The sequence below is a fragment of the Hyaena hyaena genome, unplaced genomic scaffold (assembly GCF_003009895.1).
Source record: "Hyaena hyaena isolate Hyena2069 unplaced genomic scaffold, ASM300989v1 scaffold_12, whole genome shotgun sequence".
NCBI classification, from domain to species: Eukaryota; Metazoa; Chordata; class Mammalia; order Carnivora; family Hyaenidae; genus Hyaena; species Hyaena hyaena.
Window position 1 is genome coordinate 1,965,077 of NW_024080644.1, and position 19,920 is coordinate 1,984,996.

General features: G+C 35.8%; 1 protein-coding gene across 2 annotated transcripts in view; it reads right to left on the reverse strand.

The window, feature by feature from the left end:
- USP9X (ubiquitin specific peptidase 9 X-linked) overlaps positions 1–19,920 on the reverse strand; it is a 134,110-nt gene that overhangs the window by 46,207 nt on the left and 67,983 nt on the right. For both annotated transcript variants that reach the window (XM_039255987.1, XM_039255978.1), the window contains exons 15-23: positions 18,900–18,987; positions 15,413–15,755; positions 13,264–13,359; positions 12,625–12,836; positions 11,400–11,640; positions 10,846–10,995; positions 9,336–9,456; positions 1,674–1,804; positions 1,205–1,483 (exon numbers count right to left, since the gene is read on the reverse strand). In XM_039255987.1, coding sequence (XP_039111918.1) covers positions 1,205–1,483; positions 1,674–1,804; positions 9,336–9,456; positions 10,846–10,995; positions 11,400–11,640; positions 12,625–12,836; positions 13,264–13,359; positions 15,413–15,755; positions 18,900–18,987 — 1,661 coding nt within the window. The remainder of the gene's footprint in view (positions 1–1,204; positions 1,484–1,673; positions 1,805–9,335; positions 9,457–10,845; positions 10,996–11,399; positions 11,641–12,624; positions 12,837–13,263; positions 13,360–15,412; positions 15,756–18,899; positions 18,988–19,920) is intronic.

The window sequence follows — 19,920 nt, forward strand, 5'->3', positions numbered from 1 at the left end:
TTATCCCAACCAACATGGGACCCTCAGTACAGAACAATATAATCTCAGGTGATCTGTTTTTCTTTACTATTTTAATGGAAATTTTCTTACATACACAAAAGGTAAGAGATCAGTACCATAAACTCTCATGTACCCACTGCCCAGCTTCAATATTTATGAAAGAAGGACTAATAGTGTTTTATCTAACCACTCCCCCTTACTTTCCAATCCCTCCAATGCCAGGATTATTTTGAAACAAATCCTGGATAATCATATAGTTCCAGCTGTAATATTTCAGCAATTATTTTCTAAAGTTTATTTTGAGACAGAGAACAAGCGGGAGAGGGACAGAGACAGAATTCCAAGCACACTCCACTGCTCAGCACAGAGCCCAATCTCATGAACCATAAGATCATGACCTGACCCAAAGAGTTGGATGCTCAACCGACTGAGCCACCCAGATGCCCGTAAGCAATTATTAAAAACAAAAAGGCAAGGGCACTTCCTTTAAAACCTAACCATAGTACCATTATCACATCTAAAACAATTAGAAGTTTTATTATTGTAATATATTATTTGATATTACATTTATCATATCATACACCAACATTCCAATCCCGAGTATGTAAGCCATTTATAAAAAAGAGAATCTATATTCTTGAAGCTTTTATGTTCTACTGGTAACTTAGTAAACGGTCACTTATGACGAATATAGAAAACCTCAAATTTTAGTCAGAATGAAGTACATAGTTTCACCTCTCATAAGATGACACTGAATTTTGGCACGCCTTGAGAACTTTTGGTGTAGTGGAGCAAGGATGTCATCAAGACAAAGATTCAGAATATGCTCAGAACTGGAGCTTAAGCCTATCAAGATGGGAAGAGTGGCTGGCAACAGGGTAAGTTAATTACAACTTTCTTATTACCAACTGTATCTTCATATATCTGCCACGTAGAAGACAGTAAGAGATTTATATGGAATTTTTTATCAGGTTTAAAATAGCTGAAAGTCAAACTGTTTAAAGGAGAAAGGAATTGTCCTCTTAAAATTAGAGGATAGTCAGTAAAAAGCATTTTCACATTTAATACAAACATAATAGAAGAAAACCTCTAAAGTGGTGTACCACCAGAAACGAACTTGAAACATTCTGAATCAACTCTGAACTCAAACTTTAAAAATTACCATTTATTACTATAAATAAGACATTTTTAAAAGGTCTATTACCGATGTCATGGGATTCATGCCTTCTACACCTGGCTGACAAGCTTCTGCCACAGCTCGAACGTGGCCATAGCCAATGGCAGTTAGCAACAGTTTGGCTATTTTAAGAGCATTGAGGTAAGCACCCCTTCGAGTTTCCATATCTGCATTTGGTAGGAAGTTATTTCTGGTTAGCATGCTCAGGACAAGGGGCAGGCCACCACTTTTTAAGAAGTGAAACTGAAAATCAGAGGAATCATCAGCCAGAGGTGCGCCAGCAGGCATTAACAAGGCATAGACTACCTGGAAAAAGAAAAGAACTATATTAAATGGGTTTAAAAAGATAATTTCTATTTTCTCTATCATCATTGCTAAGAAATTCTTGATCATTTGAAAGATATTTCATTATAAATTTTATCCATGTTCTTCACATTACCACGTAACATATCAAGTTCAAAGAAGATGAAATAAATTCAAAAGGGAAAAAACTAACCTCTGTTAGGTATAGCACTTGTGAGGCTGAAGGACCAAAGAAAAGCGAGTCAAGAGATGGACTAAGGCTGCTTTCTCCAAGTTTGGCGTGGTCTAAACAAATAGCTCTTAATTTTTCTATTGTTGTGCTATCTGTAAGAAAACATGAGATATAGTCTAAAAACATAATTCATGCATTCATAGTATTCCACTTTTGATGTTTTGAAGACTACTTTAATATGGCATAACAATCAATTCATTGAATTACAAGCTCATAGTTCTCAAAAAATAGCCAGATCTGGATTAAAAAAGAATAGTAATAAACATCACAATCAACCAGGACTCTCTAATCAGTCAACCCAAACATGAAGGGGGCAGTCTCCACTTAGAGACCTCAAATCAACATGCATCCTCAGCCACTGGACGTAAAGAATACAGTACACTTCAAAAGGAAATAAATTTCACTGAAAAGAACAAAAGAGAAAAAATGAAAAGCCCTTCCTTTCACCTTCTCTAGTGTTAACCTTTATGACACTATACATTAACTGGTTTATTTTACTGAAAGGGGCTTAGTGGTACCTTAGAAACTGAACTTCAAGAGGAAAGATGAAAAAAAAAAAAAACATGAATATAGGCACTCCTCACCTAACACACTTCACCTTTATGAAAAAACTTAGTACCAGTTTTCATCAGCTAAAAGAAATCTGAAGAGGATTCTTCACTTTTATGAAAAGAGGCAAAAAGCAAAACTAGCTTCAGTGTGTGTTGTGCAGAGGGCTGGTAAAGAGGCAGTGCACACCCCTGAGCAGCAAGAGTGGCCCTGCCAAGCTCCTTCCCTGGGAACTATCCTTAGCATCTCAGCATCAAGCTGCCTCTGTGAGCATCTGTGCTCTTCATTGGTGCATCTGTGAGAATAAGATATGCCCTGAGGTATCAGAAAAGCCTAAGAGGTTACTTTTTGGGTCTGGGAACACTAAAAAAATTTTTCCATATTAAACTAACGGTAACTGCTTCTTTGCTTTCCACCAATTTTGGCTTACAAAAGGTTTCATAGGAATACTCTACTTTGGAATATCAGGAAAAATCTGTAGTGATTAATGTTCACCTCAAAGCAAGCACAGTTTTTTTCCCCTTCATGGTATTAAAATACAAGTTTCTTTTAAATCACAATGAAAATACATTGTTAAAAAAAAATCACATGATACAATTTAGCATTAGCTATCAAACATTCACACTTAAGAGTAAGTCTATCAACTTTAGAAAGTACTTTACTGTTTTCAATTTTTTTAATAAATTCTAGTTAGTTAACATATAGTGTAATATTGGTTTCAGAAGCAGAATTTAGTGATTTATCACTTACATACACATCCAGTGCTTATCCCAACAAGTGTCCTTCTTAATGCCCATCACCTGTTTAGCCTACCACTCATTCACCTCCCTCCATCAACAGTTTGTTCTCTATAGTTAAGTCTCTTATGGTTTGCTAGGAAGTACTCTGTTAATCAAATCATCTCAAAGTAATTAAATGTGCTATGATTAAAACACCACTTGATAAATAAGACTGCTTTAAAAAAACAAAGTTTTTTGAAGAACAGATATATTACTATAATTTCCATAGGGTAAGCTAATTTTATAGACCTGGAATTAGCCTAAAAATATCTTACCAAAAAAATCTTCAGTTTGTTTTATAATTGATGGTTTTCCCTATTCTGAAGAGACACTAACATATAATGTAATTAAAAGTTAAGTTCTTATAATCAAACATTTGTGAGTAACTTCTCAGGTCAATAAATACTCATTCCCTGTATTATTTTTAAAGATTTATTTTTTAAATTTTTATTATTTATTTAGTTATTTTGAGAGAGAGAGCGTGAGCAGGGAAGGGACAGAGAGAGAAACAATACAAAGCAGGCTCTGGAACTTTGAATGCAGGGCCTGACGCAGGGCTCGAACCCACAAACTGTGAGATCATGACCTGAGCTGAGATCAAGGGTCTGAAGCTTAACTGACTGAGCCACCCACGTGCCCCTTTCCCGGTATTATTTTAACTGGTGAGTTAAATGACACTGTGTCATTTTACCAGTTGAATCTCTATTATTGGGCATTTAGGTTTTTCCCAATATTTTTTTACACTAAATATTCTAGTGGCTAAATCTTGCAATTATTTATTTTATCAGGAAAAAAATCCTGCAAGCAGAAAGAACCACCGAAGTCCAAGACCTCTGCATACATCAAATTACGTTCTAAAAACAAATCAATCCATACACTGCTTTTGAGAATGTTTTGCTTGGTTTAAAAATATTGAGTGAAGGATGAAGGCAAAAGGGAGTAGGAGAAAAAAAAAAAACAAGCTCTAAGAAAAGGAAGTAGTGAATACTAAGCAAATATTTAATGTTGCATTATATTTTATTCAACTGTGCTAAGTAAACCAAATGATCAATGGCTATTCCAACAGTAGCATTCTTCAATCTAAATGATCTCAGATGCCCAATGGTATATGCAAGCTCATTTTACACAACATGGAAAACAGAAAAATTTAAACCATCTGTAATCCTGTCATCCAGACACAGTTAAGATTTTAGTTTACTCCCTTGTCTTTCAAAAAGATACCTAAACCTAATCAATATGATTGTACCAATGAATTACTAAAATGTATAGAAAATGAACAGTAACACAGAGTTATAACAATATAAATGCCAACTGCCAGCATTTGAAACCTAGAACTTTCGTTTACGCAATGTGTCCCTAGTAAAGTAACTTAATAGCTGTGTCTTGGTTTCTCCATCTTTAAAATATAGATTAAAAATAATTAATGCCTTCATAGGGATGTTGTGAGGCATCAATAAACTAATAGATAAGTGCTTATAATGGACTTTGACATATTTTAAGATATTAGACCAAACTAGTGGGAAAAAGGAAGCACTGAATAGGAAAAGCAACTCATTGTGCTTGGTAAAGCAGTATACATCTTAACCACTCACTATATCAAGGAAGAATCTGTTTTTCTGATACATGTAGGGAAAGGACAGAGGAACTCCTGAGTACAGTTCTAAATTACAAGAGATTAAATTACCTACACAGAGAAGACTGGAGAACATTCTAAGGCTAATAGCAACTCGTAATGGAGGCACTTGACTTCAGGCAGATTCAGAATAAATGAAAGAGGTAATGTTGATGGCTTTAAAAAAAAGCTATTAATTCCACCTTGGTTTTTCCCTTTTAAAATATATGCAGCAAGTGTGTACAAACACTAAATGATTATCTGCCTCTTTTCTTAAAGAGAGCACGCGTGCACAAGTGATTGTGTATCTATCAACCATAGTAACAGTGAGTTATGTTAACATTTGTTTACTACTCATTAAGTATCAGTCATTACGCTATGTGTTTTCCATACACCACGCAAGTAATCACTGTAATTCCATGAAATATTTATTATTAGCCTGGTTATATAGATAAGAAAGTTCTGTAAGACGAAGAAAACATGTTGGAGGCATGGAACAGCAACTAGAATCAGAACTTGAACTCAAGCTCATTTGGGTCCAAAGCTTGTGATTTGTCTACTGTAATATGATCGATACTCGCCTTTTCAAATTTAGGTACTATACTTTGAGTCAGGGATTCTAAGGTGCTTTAAAATACATTGTGAAGGAGGACTCAGCATACATTAAGCAACAAAGAGTTAACTGTTACTCAAACACTAGTAATAATACAAATCCTAAAGAATGCAACAGGTAAGGGTTAAGGATTAAATTAGATGCTTGAGGGAAGCTTTAGCTAAGAACTTAAATCTCTGGACTGATTCTGTCTCAAAGGAATCAGAAACAAGATGGGAAATGTCAATATGATGTTTGTTTTAGAAAAAGGAGATAATGGAAACACAAAACAGTTTGAAAAATTACCTGGGCAACTTACTGAACTGGTTTTATCAGCAATGTATCCACAAACCCCACTATAATGAGAATGATTACAAAATATATAAAATCAAAGGGACATACAGACAGGAGATAAAGAAACATCAGAAAGAGGTGAGCAAATCATTGAAGGTATAGACGGGATGGAAGACATCAGTAATCTGGCTTTGATGAACCAAGAAGCACTTGTGAGTGTAAGAGGGAGTGTAAGAGGGCTTATTAATGCCCCACTAAATCCTAGAAAAGCTAAGAATATGAAAACAAGAGGTACTTGGGAATGTAGAGATGAATCAAAGACCAAAGAAAAGTGGCTGAAGTCTGCATATGAAGCCATGCCCATCCCAACAACAAATCGATGAAAATGGAAAGAAGATTGCTCAGAAGTGTAGACACAGACACAAAAATGAAATGGCGAAAGACGAAGAAGCTGGAGTAGGGCCAGTATGAATCTGTGGTTTTTCTAATAGAGACAGACACAGAAACAGAGATGTGTATTAACTTCCTCAGTTTAATGAAAAGGCCTAGAAACAAGATACTCCAGTAGCAGTAATAATAAGCACAATTTAGTTCTCCAATATTGGTTTCTAAATATCCTCTCTCGTCACTGAAAGGAGATGGCTGACTTTAGGGCTAGGATAAAGTACTAGATGAGCTTTAAACATCTTGTACCAGAAAGGAGCAACTTACTCAAATAATGATGAGGCTATATAAAAAGGCATTAGGTCCATCCACGGACCACATCTGGGACAACTGAACATCAATGTCAGTAATGATTATAATGGCTATAATCCAACAGGGTTATATATACATATAAAACACAACAAATGGGGTTCTACTTTGCCAACCAATAAACGAAGAAAGATCAATCAATTTAAACAAAATCACCATGTTGCAACCATCACAGGAAAAACCGATTCAGGCAAAATCACAAAGAATGGTAAAACAAGTAAAACTTTGAGGAGGAAAAAGCTACAGGGTCTCAAAACATCCCTCCAAAAAAGGGAAAAATAACTTTACATTGGACAAACCTGACAGTTATCAATTACGTGATTTTTTAAAAAAATGTTTAATGTTTATTTTATTTTTGAGAGACAGAAACAGAGCACAAGCGGTGAGGAACAGAGACAGGGAGACACAGACTCTGAAGCAGGCTCCAGGCTCTGAGCCGTCAGCACAGAGCCTGAGGCAGGGCTCAAACTCCCAAACCGTGAGATCACGACCAGAGCCGAAGTCGGACGCTTAACCAACTGAGCCACCCAGGTGCCCCAAGTGACCTTGGATAATATCACCAATAAAGGACAAATTGACATGTGCCTCCTGACATAATGCTCTTAGAAAGACAGAGTATCACACAAGTGGTATTCTAACAAAAATGTACAACATGAATATAACCATCAGGAAACAGACAAAACCCAAAAGAGACACATTCAACACCACTATTAATCTGTGCTTTACAAAACCACCAAAGTCATAAAAGACGACGAATGAGAAACTGCTCCAGATTAAAGATGCCAATGAATAATGCAACATAAGAACCTGAATTGGACCCTCAACCAGAAAACACCGTTCTAAGGTTCCTTATTGGGAAAATGTGTATAAGGTCAGTCTTTAAATTATAATAAATTATCAATGGTGTATATTTTTATATTTTGATTAATACTGTGGTAATATTAAGAGAATGTCCTTGTTCTTAGAAAGTAGTATGTATTCAGAGATAAAAAGACATCGTATCTACAACTTGAGATCAGACCTGAGCCAAAGTCAGAAGCTTAACCAACTGAGCCCCTTTAATGTTTATTTTTGAGGGGGGAAGGGGCAGAGACAGAGGGGGACAAAGGATCTGAAAGTAGGTTTTGTGCTGACAGCAGAGAATCTAATGTGGAGCTTGAACTGTGAGATGGTGACCTGAGCTGAAGTCGGATGCTTAATGACTGAGCCACCAAGGTATCCCAGAAAAAAAGTTTTTAATAGGAAAAAAAGGGACTCTACAAAAATCAGAAATAGCAGAAAAGAGAATAAAATAATGCGTCTATCAGTAATAGCTTTCAGGGAAATAAGTACAGTCTGTTAAGTGGTAACACTTGTTTCTAAAACCCCAATTAGTTCATATTCAAATGGCAAATAAAAAGGTGTCCGTATAATGTGAAAGATGAGCTTGCTCATATGTGATTTCTCCCAGACAACGGGAGCCAGGATAGCAGGAGAAAAGTGTAGCTTTAAAAAAACAACCAAAACCAAAATCAACCAACCAAAAACTCCGGGGCCTGGCAGCTGTGCAAGACAAAGCCCTTTTAAATTTTTAGGAAAATGAAAAGTGAGCACCTGCCCCCAGAACTCATCCTGAGAGGTACACTGCCAGCCTTTCATGACTCTTGGCAGGTTTTACCTTGTTCTGTGCCCACTTTAATGGTAGCTCATCTGTCTCCGGGCTCCACTTCCATCCTTACATCTCAGCACTATCAAGTCATCAATTTCTATTGGTCCCATGTCTTTTTATGATCTCCTGAGGCAGTCTTCAGCCACACTCAACCATCTGGTGGGCTGTTCAAGTTATCTCTGAAGATACTAATTATTTTTATTAGTGCTGTTTAAACTCTATGTGAAAGGGCTGCCTCGTTTAGGGTATTACATTCCAAGCAGGATGAGGACGACATCCATGTGGGAGGGGAGAAAAAAATAAGAAAAAGTCCAGAAAGGCCCAAAACTTAGGAACCTAATAGGGACCCTCCCATAGAAACAACCAACCAGATGAGAAGAGGAAGGAAAGCTCTAGAAAATAATGGGAACTTATTTTGAGAAGTTATTAGAAGATATGTGGAATGAACTAGTGATAGGGATATAGAAAATTAAAAAATGAAAAGGGGAAATCATTAAGCCCAGGAACAAAGTTGTCAGTAATCTAGGCAAACTACTTTTCACCAAATGTAAATTTACATTTTAGTGCCCTAGTTTACTGTTAATTTTATTTTTTTTAACTTTTATTTTTAAAAGATTTTATCTTGAAGTAATCTCTACACCCAATGTGGGGCTCGACTACATGATCCCAAGATCAAGAGTTGCATGTTCTCTCAAATGAGCCAGCCAGGTGCTCCTTTAGCGTCAATTTTAGATAAGAATTTAAGCAAAAATGGGGAGGAGAATGTAAGAATAAGTTTTCATCTCCATAAAAGAAACTCAGTAGGTATCTAAAATTGACAGATACAATTTAAGAGATCATTTATATACATAATAGTAATATACATATACAAAAAAAAAAAGAGCTCCATGTTAAAGTGGTTGTTTCTAAGGAATAAAAAAGGAACAGTGCCATAAATGACACATGGCCCATAGTACAGGGCAGAGGTCGGCACTTTTTTCTATAAAGGGCCAGATAGTAAATATTCAAGGCTTTTCAGGTCATAAGGTGTTGGCCAGAACTGCTGATCTCTGCTGTTTTAATACAAAAGCAGCCACAGATAATATATAAGTCAATGGGCATGGCTGTATACTAATAAAAGTTTGTTTAGGACACTAAAATTTCATGTAATTTACAAAAGCCATGAAAATGTCATTCTCTTAATCCACCCCCACGACCCCCCCCCTCTTAAAAAATGTAAAAAGCATCCTTGGCTCCTGGGCCCTACAAAAGCAGGCAGTAGGCTGTATTTTGCCATTTCCAGATGTGGTATTCTATACCACAAGGTATGTTCCATCTAGAAACAAAATTTGTTAATATACCCCATTATTGTCCAGCATATACTTATGAACATTATACATGTAAAAAAAATTCTTACCTGGTGGCATAAGTTTCATAAGTACTCTTGCTCCATCTCTGAGAGGAGGCATATTTAGGCTGCTACCTAAGTCTGCAACTTGCCAAAGGAAAGAGATGTATCTGGGATGCAGTGACATTATCTAAAATATACAATACACAAAATACTTATTTATCAATTACACATCCTCCAATAAAAGAGCCCCCAAATAAATTTTCACATTTTTGCTTATTTCTACTCTCTAAAATGGCCTGCCTTACCCATCTTCCCACCTGTATAAATCCTTCATAATGCAGACTGAATATATTACCCAAGCCATCTCCAGTAATTTCTGTGTGACAGCCCTTTTACGATTTTGTTAAATTATTTCTCTCATACATACAAGTTAGACTCTGTACATACAAAAGGTTGTTATGTCTGCTAATAAATTCCTAACTCAATTGTAGGGAGCCAATTCTTCTGACTCTGGAGTGGCTGGTTATTATTGTAGCCATTAAAATTCTCTTGGAGAGAGGTAGAAGGAGAGGGGAAGGAAAGGAGGAATCATAGTTTCTTAACATACAAGATACATATAACTGATGATTTGAGAAAGATTACGGACATTTTCCTACAGAAACAGTTGTGAAGAAAGGATTCATTTCTGTGGTACAAATACAAAATACACTGGTATTTTTCTAAGTTTATTCAATAGTTATAATTATGCTGTATAGATTAATGTTATGTAAACGTATTATTATATCTAAAGGGAAATTTTGTTTTGTTTTGTTTTTTAAGGTTTACTTATTTTGAGAGAGCACGACCATGAACAGGAGGAGGGACAGAGAGAGAGAGAATATCCAAGCAGGCTCCATGTGCAGACCCCAACACCGGGTTCAAACTCACAAACTGTGAGATCATGACTTGAGCTGAAACCAAGAGTCGGGAAGCTTAACTGAGCAAGCCACCCAAGGGTGCCTAACAGGGAGTGTTTTAAATTTCAACCGAGTTACAATCACCTTTCAGAGAGATTTATTCTGAAGTTAATGGTTAACTATACAGTTCTTCACTATTTTGCCTCATTAAACTATAAGCTTCTCAAGAAAAAAGAACTATTCTGTATACAGCTAGCCCTTTAACAACATGGGTTTAAACTGCACAGGTTCACTTACACAGATTTTTCCCATAAGTACAGTACAGTACTGTAAATGTTATTTTCTTTTTATAATTTTCTTAACATTTTCTTTTCTGTAGCTTATTTTATTGTAAAAATACAGTATAATACATACATTCAGTATAAAACACAGTAAAAATACAATAAACAATACCTATAACATAAAATATGTGTTCATCAACTGTTTATGTTATGGTAAGGCCTCCAGTCAATACTAGGCTATGAGTAGTTAAGTTTTTGGGTAGTTAAAATTTATACATGAATTTTCCACTGCATGGGTGATGGGGGGAAGGTGGTTGATACAAAGGTAAACCGTATTTCTTTATTCTCAAAGAACCTAGCATAATGCCTTGCATAAGGAGCTCAAAACCATCTACTCACCACCCCAGGCAAACAGCTTTCCACTTCTGGATTGGGACCATCACTGTAATGATTCCCATGGTTTCCAGGAGATCCAGTTGAGGAATCAGAAGAGCTATCAGGGCTTGAAGGCATATTGGAACTTATTTGTGTAAGTTTGGCTGTAATTAGCTGAAAATAATACACTAAGTTAGTATCAAAGACCAAGAAAAATATGCAAAACAGAAGTCAGTAACATACCAACAAACAAAAAAACCCCAAGAAAAATATGCAAAACAGAAGTCAGTAACATATCAATAAACAAAAAAACCCCACTTTTTACTTTTAGAAATTCAATTTATAGGTGTTGTCTTATAACCACTTAAATGTTTTGTTTTTAGAAATCCATTCTTCTACTATATTCTAACTACCATAATGGCCATCTTTCGTAGGGTTATAATCCAAAATAACTAATAAAGAGCCTCCCATATAAAAGGTGCTCAATTAACAGTTGTCAAATGAAACGTTAATTAGCGAAATGAAAAATAGTCTCAGGTCTGACTTTCTTGAAAAGGTTGGCAACCGTAGATACTTACCGATTTATCTTTTAAATTTAATTGTCCAATCAACTTTCTGTCATCTGCAGGATCTATCAGTTCACCACCCACAAAGAGCTCAATTTTTGTATGGGCTACATTGGCTTTAATACGATTGAGAATGTATCGTCGTACTGAACCAATCGTATCGTTTGTATGAGACCATACATCCAAGTCATCAACTTGTCTGCCCTGGTTTGGAAATCGAACTATAAAAGAGAGGTGTTTACCACGGAAAGCTCTGGGGGGAAGAAAAGAAAAAACCATCATCCTTGTCAGAATTTCCTATCTTCTTCCAAACAAAATAAAGCTAGGAATTTAATATTGAACATTTTCTTATTAAACAAGAAAAAGTTAAGGATTCTTATTATTTTTAGGATCTTGAAAATAAAAATTTATAGTCAAGAGTTGGGTGCTCAACTGACTAAGCCAACCAGGTGCCCCCATTGTCCTCTAATTACAAATATTTTAAGCAATCTTCAAAATACAATAATCCTATCTCACTGTTACTCTTGTACCTATGCTTGCAGAAAATGAGATGTCTAGTTTTAAGAAATTAAATCAGACCTGAGTTAACACTCTATTTAATGTCATAAACATGCAACTTTGTTTACTTTTTTAAATGTGAAAGATACTTTAGCATGAGAATATTAACAAAAATGGAAAGATGTAAATTTTTCCTGAAAAATTGTTAATATCAAAATTCAGACACCAAATAGTATTTGTTGATAATATCTTCTTATAGGTATAAGATAGAAAAACTAGAATTAAACATTCAAGAAGCAACTTTATATATAAGTTCATGGTTAACAACGAGAAGTCTTTTGAAGTAAGTACTGATGGCCTTCATTCTATAAACATCTCTAAATTATAAATACTATTTGAATTACTCAATGATGACACCTTAACAGAAATATTAGTAGACCATTTGGAAGTATTTCTTGCCATATGAGCTATCTGTCAGAAGCAGCTTTTAAGAGTTCTTTTCAGTTCATTTTCCAAAATGACTATGCAATTATTTTTAACTGTATAAATGAAGAGCATCGAAATACTTCAACTGTAAACTATCCTTGGCAAGACTTAACAGGCAGTAAAGTGAATGGCAATAAATAGAGAAAACTAGACTTAATGCCCTACCAAAAACAACAAACAAAAGCTAGATCCTGGGGAAAAAGGTCTAGGAAAAATATCAAATAATTAATCAGTTTATCAGTCATTCACAAACCTTGACATAGGTAGAATTGTTCTTTCCTCGTGATAATCACTGTCACATTCATTTATATATTCCCTTAACACAGTTAATACTCGAACCATTCGAACAGCTTCTTGCCTTGCACAATTAATACTGTCTTTGTCCCCATCCAAAACACACAATGTGTCATAAGAGGCTTTCAAACGATCAAAGCAAGACTGAATGAAGTCTTCATGGATCACCACCTACAAATAATGGGCCAAATACAGTTTGAGATACTTTAACTGCCATTGTATTTAACCAATGTCTACACTGATAACAACACATACTATGTTTTGTCAAAGGAAGCCAGAGTTATGTAACTTAACAAGTATAAACTAGATAAAGAATGCGCTTCAAAATAGGTAGTAGAATCAAAAGAAATTCAGTTGATTATCTCATGCCATAATTATACTCAAAATAATCACTTCAAGTAGTTATCAAGACAAGTTTCATGTTGTCTAAACAACATTTTGTACAATGGAAATACAGAGTGAATATTTTAGGTATATATTTAATAGGAGTTGAAACAAAACAATTTAGTTAATTCAGAATTTAAAAATTCTTGTAAGAAAAAGAGTTCTTTAACCAGAATTCTAATTTGTAGAAGTTATCATGGATGTCAATCCTTACCTGATTGACCTGTAGCCTTGGACCAAGGTTTGTATATATCTCTTTAAGGAGATCTATAGCTCTGCTGGCAATATCGTCATTACTTTGAATTACCACCTAGGTTCAAAAAGATTCAAGTGTAAACAACTTCTGTGAAATATTTTCGTTGGACATTTCAATCCAAACCATATCCATTAAAATATGGATATTTCATATCCATGAAAAACCATTATTTTCAACGTACTCCATAATTTAAGGGTATATTTACTTTGATAATCAAGTAAATTGAGTAAAATTAAGTGAGAAAAGAAACTGAAAATAAGAGTAATAAAATAAAATCTCAAGTCTTTGAATAAAGCAATTGGTTTAAAAATGGAAGACACATTTTACTAAGAATAAAATATGCTTTGACCGATATTATTAAACCCTGTAAATCAACTTGGTAACCAAGTTGTGAGACACTGAAGGAGGAATTCAATTTAGTTAAAAGAAAATAAAAGATAAATGAAGTACAGGTTAGCACAAAAAGCTACCCTATGCCCTCCTCGATTTCTACAGATCTTTATCAGTCATCTAATTATATACTGGTAGTTTTCAAACTATGTGCAAACTGTAGGGGTTTGAGGAAGTGTTTTCAGGTAGACCCCTACGTTAGGCTTGGGGAAAGGGGAAGGGTGTGAAGCACAGGGAGAATAAGCAAAAAAACCACAAAAAACAGAAACCAAAAAAATCACCTCTCCCTTGTCCAATCAGTTTTACATCATTTTGGAGTATTGTATAAATTTTTCTTTTAAAAACTGGTTCTGGCTGTTTAAAAGTGTTGAAAATCACTTAATGAAAAAGCTTAAAAAAAAAATCAAATGATACAATAAAGAGATTATAGCTTGTAGAAAAATATATCTAAAAAACAATATAAACTGCTATGAATAGGCCAGATTTTTAAAGGTAAAAATAATATATTAATACTATATTGCCACAACATGGAGAGACCTTGAGGACATTGTGCTAAGTGCAGTAAGTTCAAAGAAAGACAAATACTGCATGATCTCATTTGTCTGTGGTATCTAAAAACAAAAAACTGAACTCAGAACAGACTGGTGATTACCAAAGGCGGGGATGGACAAAATGGGTGAAGGTCGTCAAAAGGCACAAACTTCCATTTATAAAATAAGTACTGAGAATGTAATGTAAACACGGTGACTATAGCTAATACTGTACTGCATACTTGAAAGTTGCTAGGAGTGTGAATCTTCAATGTTTTCATCACAAGAAGAAAAATGTGTAATGACATGTAGTTATCATGTTAACTAGACTTATTGTGATCATTTCACAGTATATGCAAATATCATTATGCTGTGCATCTGAAACTAATATGATGTTGTTATCTATTTTATCTCAACATACACATTTTAATACTAAAACGGTGGAGGGGCACCTGGGTGGTTCAGTCCATTAAGTGTCAGACTTTGGCTCAGGTCATGACCTCGTGACTAGGGACTCTGAGCCCTACGCTGGGCTCTGTGCCGACAGCTCAGAGCCTAAAGCCTGCTTCGGATTCTGTGTCTCCTTGGCTCTCTGCCTCTCTCCCACTCAGGCTCTGTCTCCCCTGCCCCCCCACCCCCAAATAAACATTAAAATTTTTTTTAATAAAAATACTACAACAGTGGAAAAATAAGACAGTAAAATTTTACTCCCTCAGCTGTTTAAAAACATCACAAGTTAAAACCCTACCAATAAAGTATACACTTGTAACCAATTCTAAATAGGCTTTACTTCCATCAAGTTTAGCATTATGTGTATAATAATGTAAAATTAACAATGAAGGAGAAGAAACAGATCTTCACTGAATGTTAAAAAGGGAAGAATAACAACTTCGGGGGGGGGAGCATGAAAAATCGGTATGGTCTGTAGATTTCTAAATACATCTAGAATGCAGATTCTAAGCCAAGACAAAAAGGACCATCAGTGACAAAACAGGGGAGGGGAAGGGAGAGAGAGAAGAAAAAACCTAATGATAAATGATATAGTAAGAAAAAGGTGAACTACCACTACTTTCTGGGACAAGCATCAGATTAGCATATATACGTAACTTATATGCAAAATTGTGGCTCCTTCTCTAGTTGAAATATTTCATCAGAAAGAATGTTTAGAGTTCCTGCTTTTCACTTACCCTCCAAAGGTAGTCTAATCCTATTAACTCCAAATCATCCATCATATATGCTCTCCTTTTTGCTACTAGTTTTCCTTCTCGACAATTCACAGCTTTGAAGAATCGCTCAAAACATTTCATTCCATTTTCAGTTAGTAGGGAAGGATCAAGCTGGAGTACGTTACTTTCAAAGAAGTCTTTATTAATGTCAGGATCCAAGTCTGGTTCATCTCCCATCAACTTGGAGTACCACTTAAAGCAGGCTTCACGATCACAAAGGTAAACTGCATTCTCTGCTAAGCACTTCCATATTTGTTTTGCCTGAGGAGCACATAGCCAGAGTTGGCCATCCTTCAATAAAAATCTTGGGAAAACATAGAAAATTAGCAATTAGATCTATGTAACTTTTATCCTGAAAGGCAATCTATCAGTATATGTAAAAACAATCCATCTATGACAATTATGTTTTAATTACAGATAAAAAGATGTCAATTCTTATCGACATTTTAAAAACCTTATTCCTCAACTTTCATCTTGTAGTAGGAAAAAACAAACAAACAAACACCGTAGGTATTCATTCATTCATTTAACAAGCATATACTGGGCACCTACAACGTGCCAGGAACTCTGTGAGGTGACTGAACTTAAACTGAATCAAGTATTTGTTTCCTGAACAGTTTGGTCTCTAAAACCAGCCATTTCAATACTATATTTAATGGGTTACTTGACTTTCACCATTCTCCTTATATGCCATCACTGGAAAATGAGGTAGTTCTCAAGTGACTTTCATAGCTAACCCTTTCATTAATGAATTTAGGTCAAAACTGCTTAAATTTTAATGCTTTCTGATAGTCTAAGATACATCACTCAGTACCTGGCCACATTGAAGAAAATAATCTACATAGGATTTAAACTTTTTATGTCAGTATCTAACAGGATGTTTATCAATTATTCAGTGATGCTCTCTAGGTTCTTTTTAGTTTTGTGACTACTGGTTATTAAGACAATGAAGGTGAATTTTGTTACAGCTGCAGTCTCTTCTGTTACTGCTTTAGAAATCTAATGCTTTCTTTCAGGATTCCTCCACCTATCCTGCCTGCCCTGTGACGGAAAGAAAAGGGAGCACCTCACTTTATTCTGAGTAACACATAGTTTTTAGCTCATATGACGATTCCCTGTCCTGTTATAAAGTAAGGTGCATGTATTTCATGGGAGTAGGTTTTCTCATTATCTCAAATCACTTTGGGATCTCAATCTAGAGTCTTCGGTATTTTAAAAGCATTGCTGGGCTTAAAGAGGATATCTAGCACCTTGTCCTACCTACCCCTGCTACTTCTAATTTACAGACACAATATGATGAATGTTTTTATTTTTTTATTTTTTTTAAATGTTTTATTTATTTATTTCGAGGAGAGAGAGAGAGAGAGACAGCATGAGCAGGGGAGGGTCAGAGAGAGAGGGAGTGACAGACTCTGAAACAGGCTCCAGGCTCTGAGCTGGCAGTCAGCACAGAGCCCGACGCGGGGCTCGAACCCACGAACCGCGAGATCATGACCTGAGCGAAAGTCGGACGCTTAACCGACTAAGCCACCCGGGCGCCCCTACAGACACAATATGAAATGTCCTGTGTGGTAACACGAATTTGTTTTCAAAGCTTTTTGTTTTTTTTAAAGTACAGCAGCAGAAAACTTTAAGCAAAAATTCTATTTGCAAGTCCAATATGTAAAATAGAAGCAGGGCTGCCCCCAACTGTTGGAAAGAGGGGGGAAAAAAAGGAGAAATGGGGATCAAATCTCCACTGGGTGTTCAGAAATCTTGAGGAAGCTCCTTAGAAGTGCTACGGCTCCAAGAAAGATTTGCAAAACTCACCGGTCTAATATAAAGAGCATAGACCTTGAATTCAGTCAAATAGATCCAGTTGAGCAGCACAATGCTATTATGTATGGGATTCAAGATATATCAAAGAAGCTATTAAGCCATGTCAATCTCCATTTTCTTATTAATCAAATGGGGATAATACCTGCCTTCTGCATTGCTATGAGGATTAAATGTAAAGTGTTTAACATGGGCCAAGTATACAGTAAGGAATGTGAGGTTCTTCTCCCTTGAGTGTGTTGCTATCGGTCATGTAGACAGGTACTAACAGAGCATGGAGCAGAAAAGGTCCTCTGATTCCAAACTTGAACACAGTAGGACTCATGACCATTTTTCCGTTCTAGGAAACCTAAGGGATACAACACACACTCATCAATAACAATCACTCACTATGGCAGTGATTCTCAATCTGGGGAGGCAGATCCTTCTACCCAGGTGGTTGAAAAATCAAAACACACACAGAAAAAAAAAAAAATTACACTTCAAACCAGTGCCAAATTTCTTAAAATTTGGTGGCTAGTTTTTCCTTAAGTTAAAAATCATTATGTAATGGGGCGCCTGGGTGGCTTAGTCGGTTAAGCGTCTGACTCTCGCTTAGGTCATGATCTCGCGGTTCGTGGGTTCGAGCCCTGCGTCGGGCTCTGTACTGACTGCCAGCTCAGAGCCTGGAGCCTGTTTCAGTCTGTGACTCCCTCTCTCTCTGATCCTCCCCTGCTCACGCTGTCTCTCTCTCTCTCTCTTCTAGAAATAAATAAAACATTAAAAAAAAATCATTATGTAACTATTTACGTAAATGTTTCCCAATAAATAAGCACACAGTTCAATCAACAAGTCCCTAATTAACTTTCAGCTCAGGAGAAAATTCCCCAATGTATCAAAATAATAAATGCAATAGATTTCCCAAAGCACTGACAATCTGGGCATTCCTCTTAGCACACTTAAGAACTGAAAAAGCCCTTCTGCAGCCTGTGATTTCTGAATTCACAAGAAACTGTTCATCATCAAAATTCTTTTAACAATTTCAAATCTGCTAAGTGTATAATCATTAAAGGCTAATTATCCCTGAGAAAATTCAAATTCAGCCTTGGACTACATTTAGCTTTGGTTAAAGGGAATAAACCGCTTTTCCTCATCCCCATCAGAATGTTATTCATTCAGATGGCCTTTGTCAGCCACTGCCGGGATAAGCAAGGCACCAGTGGATGCAAACCACTCTTTCCAGGTGCTGGGCCAGCAGCCTTTTGACTCCATTTCCTTACTGACTAGGATATCATTAAGGTCAGTACAGTTCTCCAGCTGGCTGTGTCAAAATATGGAAGTTTGTTCTCTAAAAATAAACCTGTCTCTAGTCTACAAAAACACGAAGGACAGAAGTCTATATAAAAGCTTAAAATGTGTTCACTTCAAATACTGCAAAGAAGAAGAGTTAAAAATCAGCCAGTAATTTAAAAGTATTTAGTAATAAACACACAGGGAAACGTCCTTGGACTTTCAGGTAATCATTTCCATTTGGGAAAATAAGAGATGGCAGGAGGAAAAGGTCATCTAACAAAGACCTAAACCATACAACACATTAGCTAAGCATTCCTTATTTCGGTCTTAAAGAAAGCAACACTGAGGATTTAAAACAAACCTAAGGAAGTTAAGCCGTTCTTGGACTTCTTGAACATGACTGTATCTACTTCCCAGCCTCACAGTTTGTGGGTCATAGTCTTCGTGATCTGCAAATTCAGAAAAATCATGCATTATACACATGGATACCACATCACTAAATTTAACCAAAGGAAATTTAAGTCAGTTAAAAAGTCATTAATTCTTTATTAAAAGGCAACCTGAAGTTTACTCATTATTGATGGTTTCTACCCATCTCCTATTTTCCCTACAAAAACAAACTTTTCTTTTACATAACCAAAAGAAAATGATCTGTGCTATCAAAAATAATTTTCCATCACAGCCCCTCTGCCCTATCTGTATACACAACGAAGCAATTTTTGATTACTGCCGAAGACTGACCTGAGTGACCTGTGAAAAATAAGCCAGCAAGACAAAACTGTTTCAATTTCCTTCCTGTCATACTGAAAACTGCCTTCATGGAGAAAAAAATTCATTAAAATATTCCTAATGTTTATAACATATGATGCTATTCTGTACAATTATCATAGTTATTACCAGCAGAATGTTATAAAGGTCTAGAACAGTCCCATATAGAAATTCAAAAGAACTTACCCTTCTATTATGACCATGGGTAGGTCACTAATGTAGTGACTAAGGTCACTTAGTGTGGGTCACTAAGCCTAGCTTAATCTATAAATTCCTTCTTAAAAAAAAGAAAGCTAGTGAACTCTTTGGTTTTACATTCATTTCAATATACAATGGGTAGAAAAGTCTCAGTATTTGCAATGAACCACCACAGCAAAAAAAAACTTAAAAAGCGCCCACTGTACTAAAAACACTATGGACAGTTGTTTTCTGTTTTGACTTTGCTGGAAAAAGCAGTGTGACCTGGAAATGGTCAAGCTGATCTGTGGCTTGGGGCTAAAGAGACACGAAACAAATGTTCTGAAGAGTGCTATCAAACACAAGGAAATCACTGACATTTCTTCCAGGAAGTTGTACAAAGTTATGGAGGAATAAGAAATTGTGTGACTTCCTTT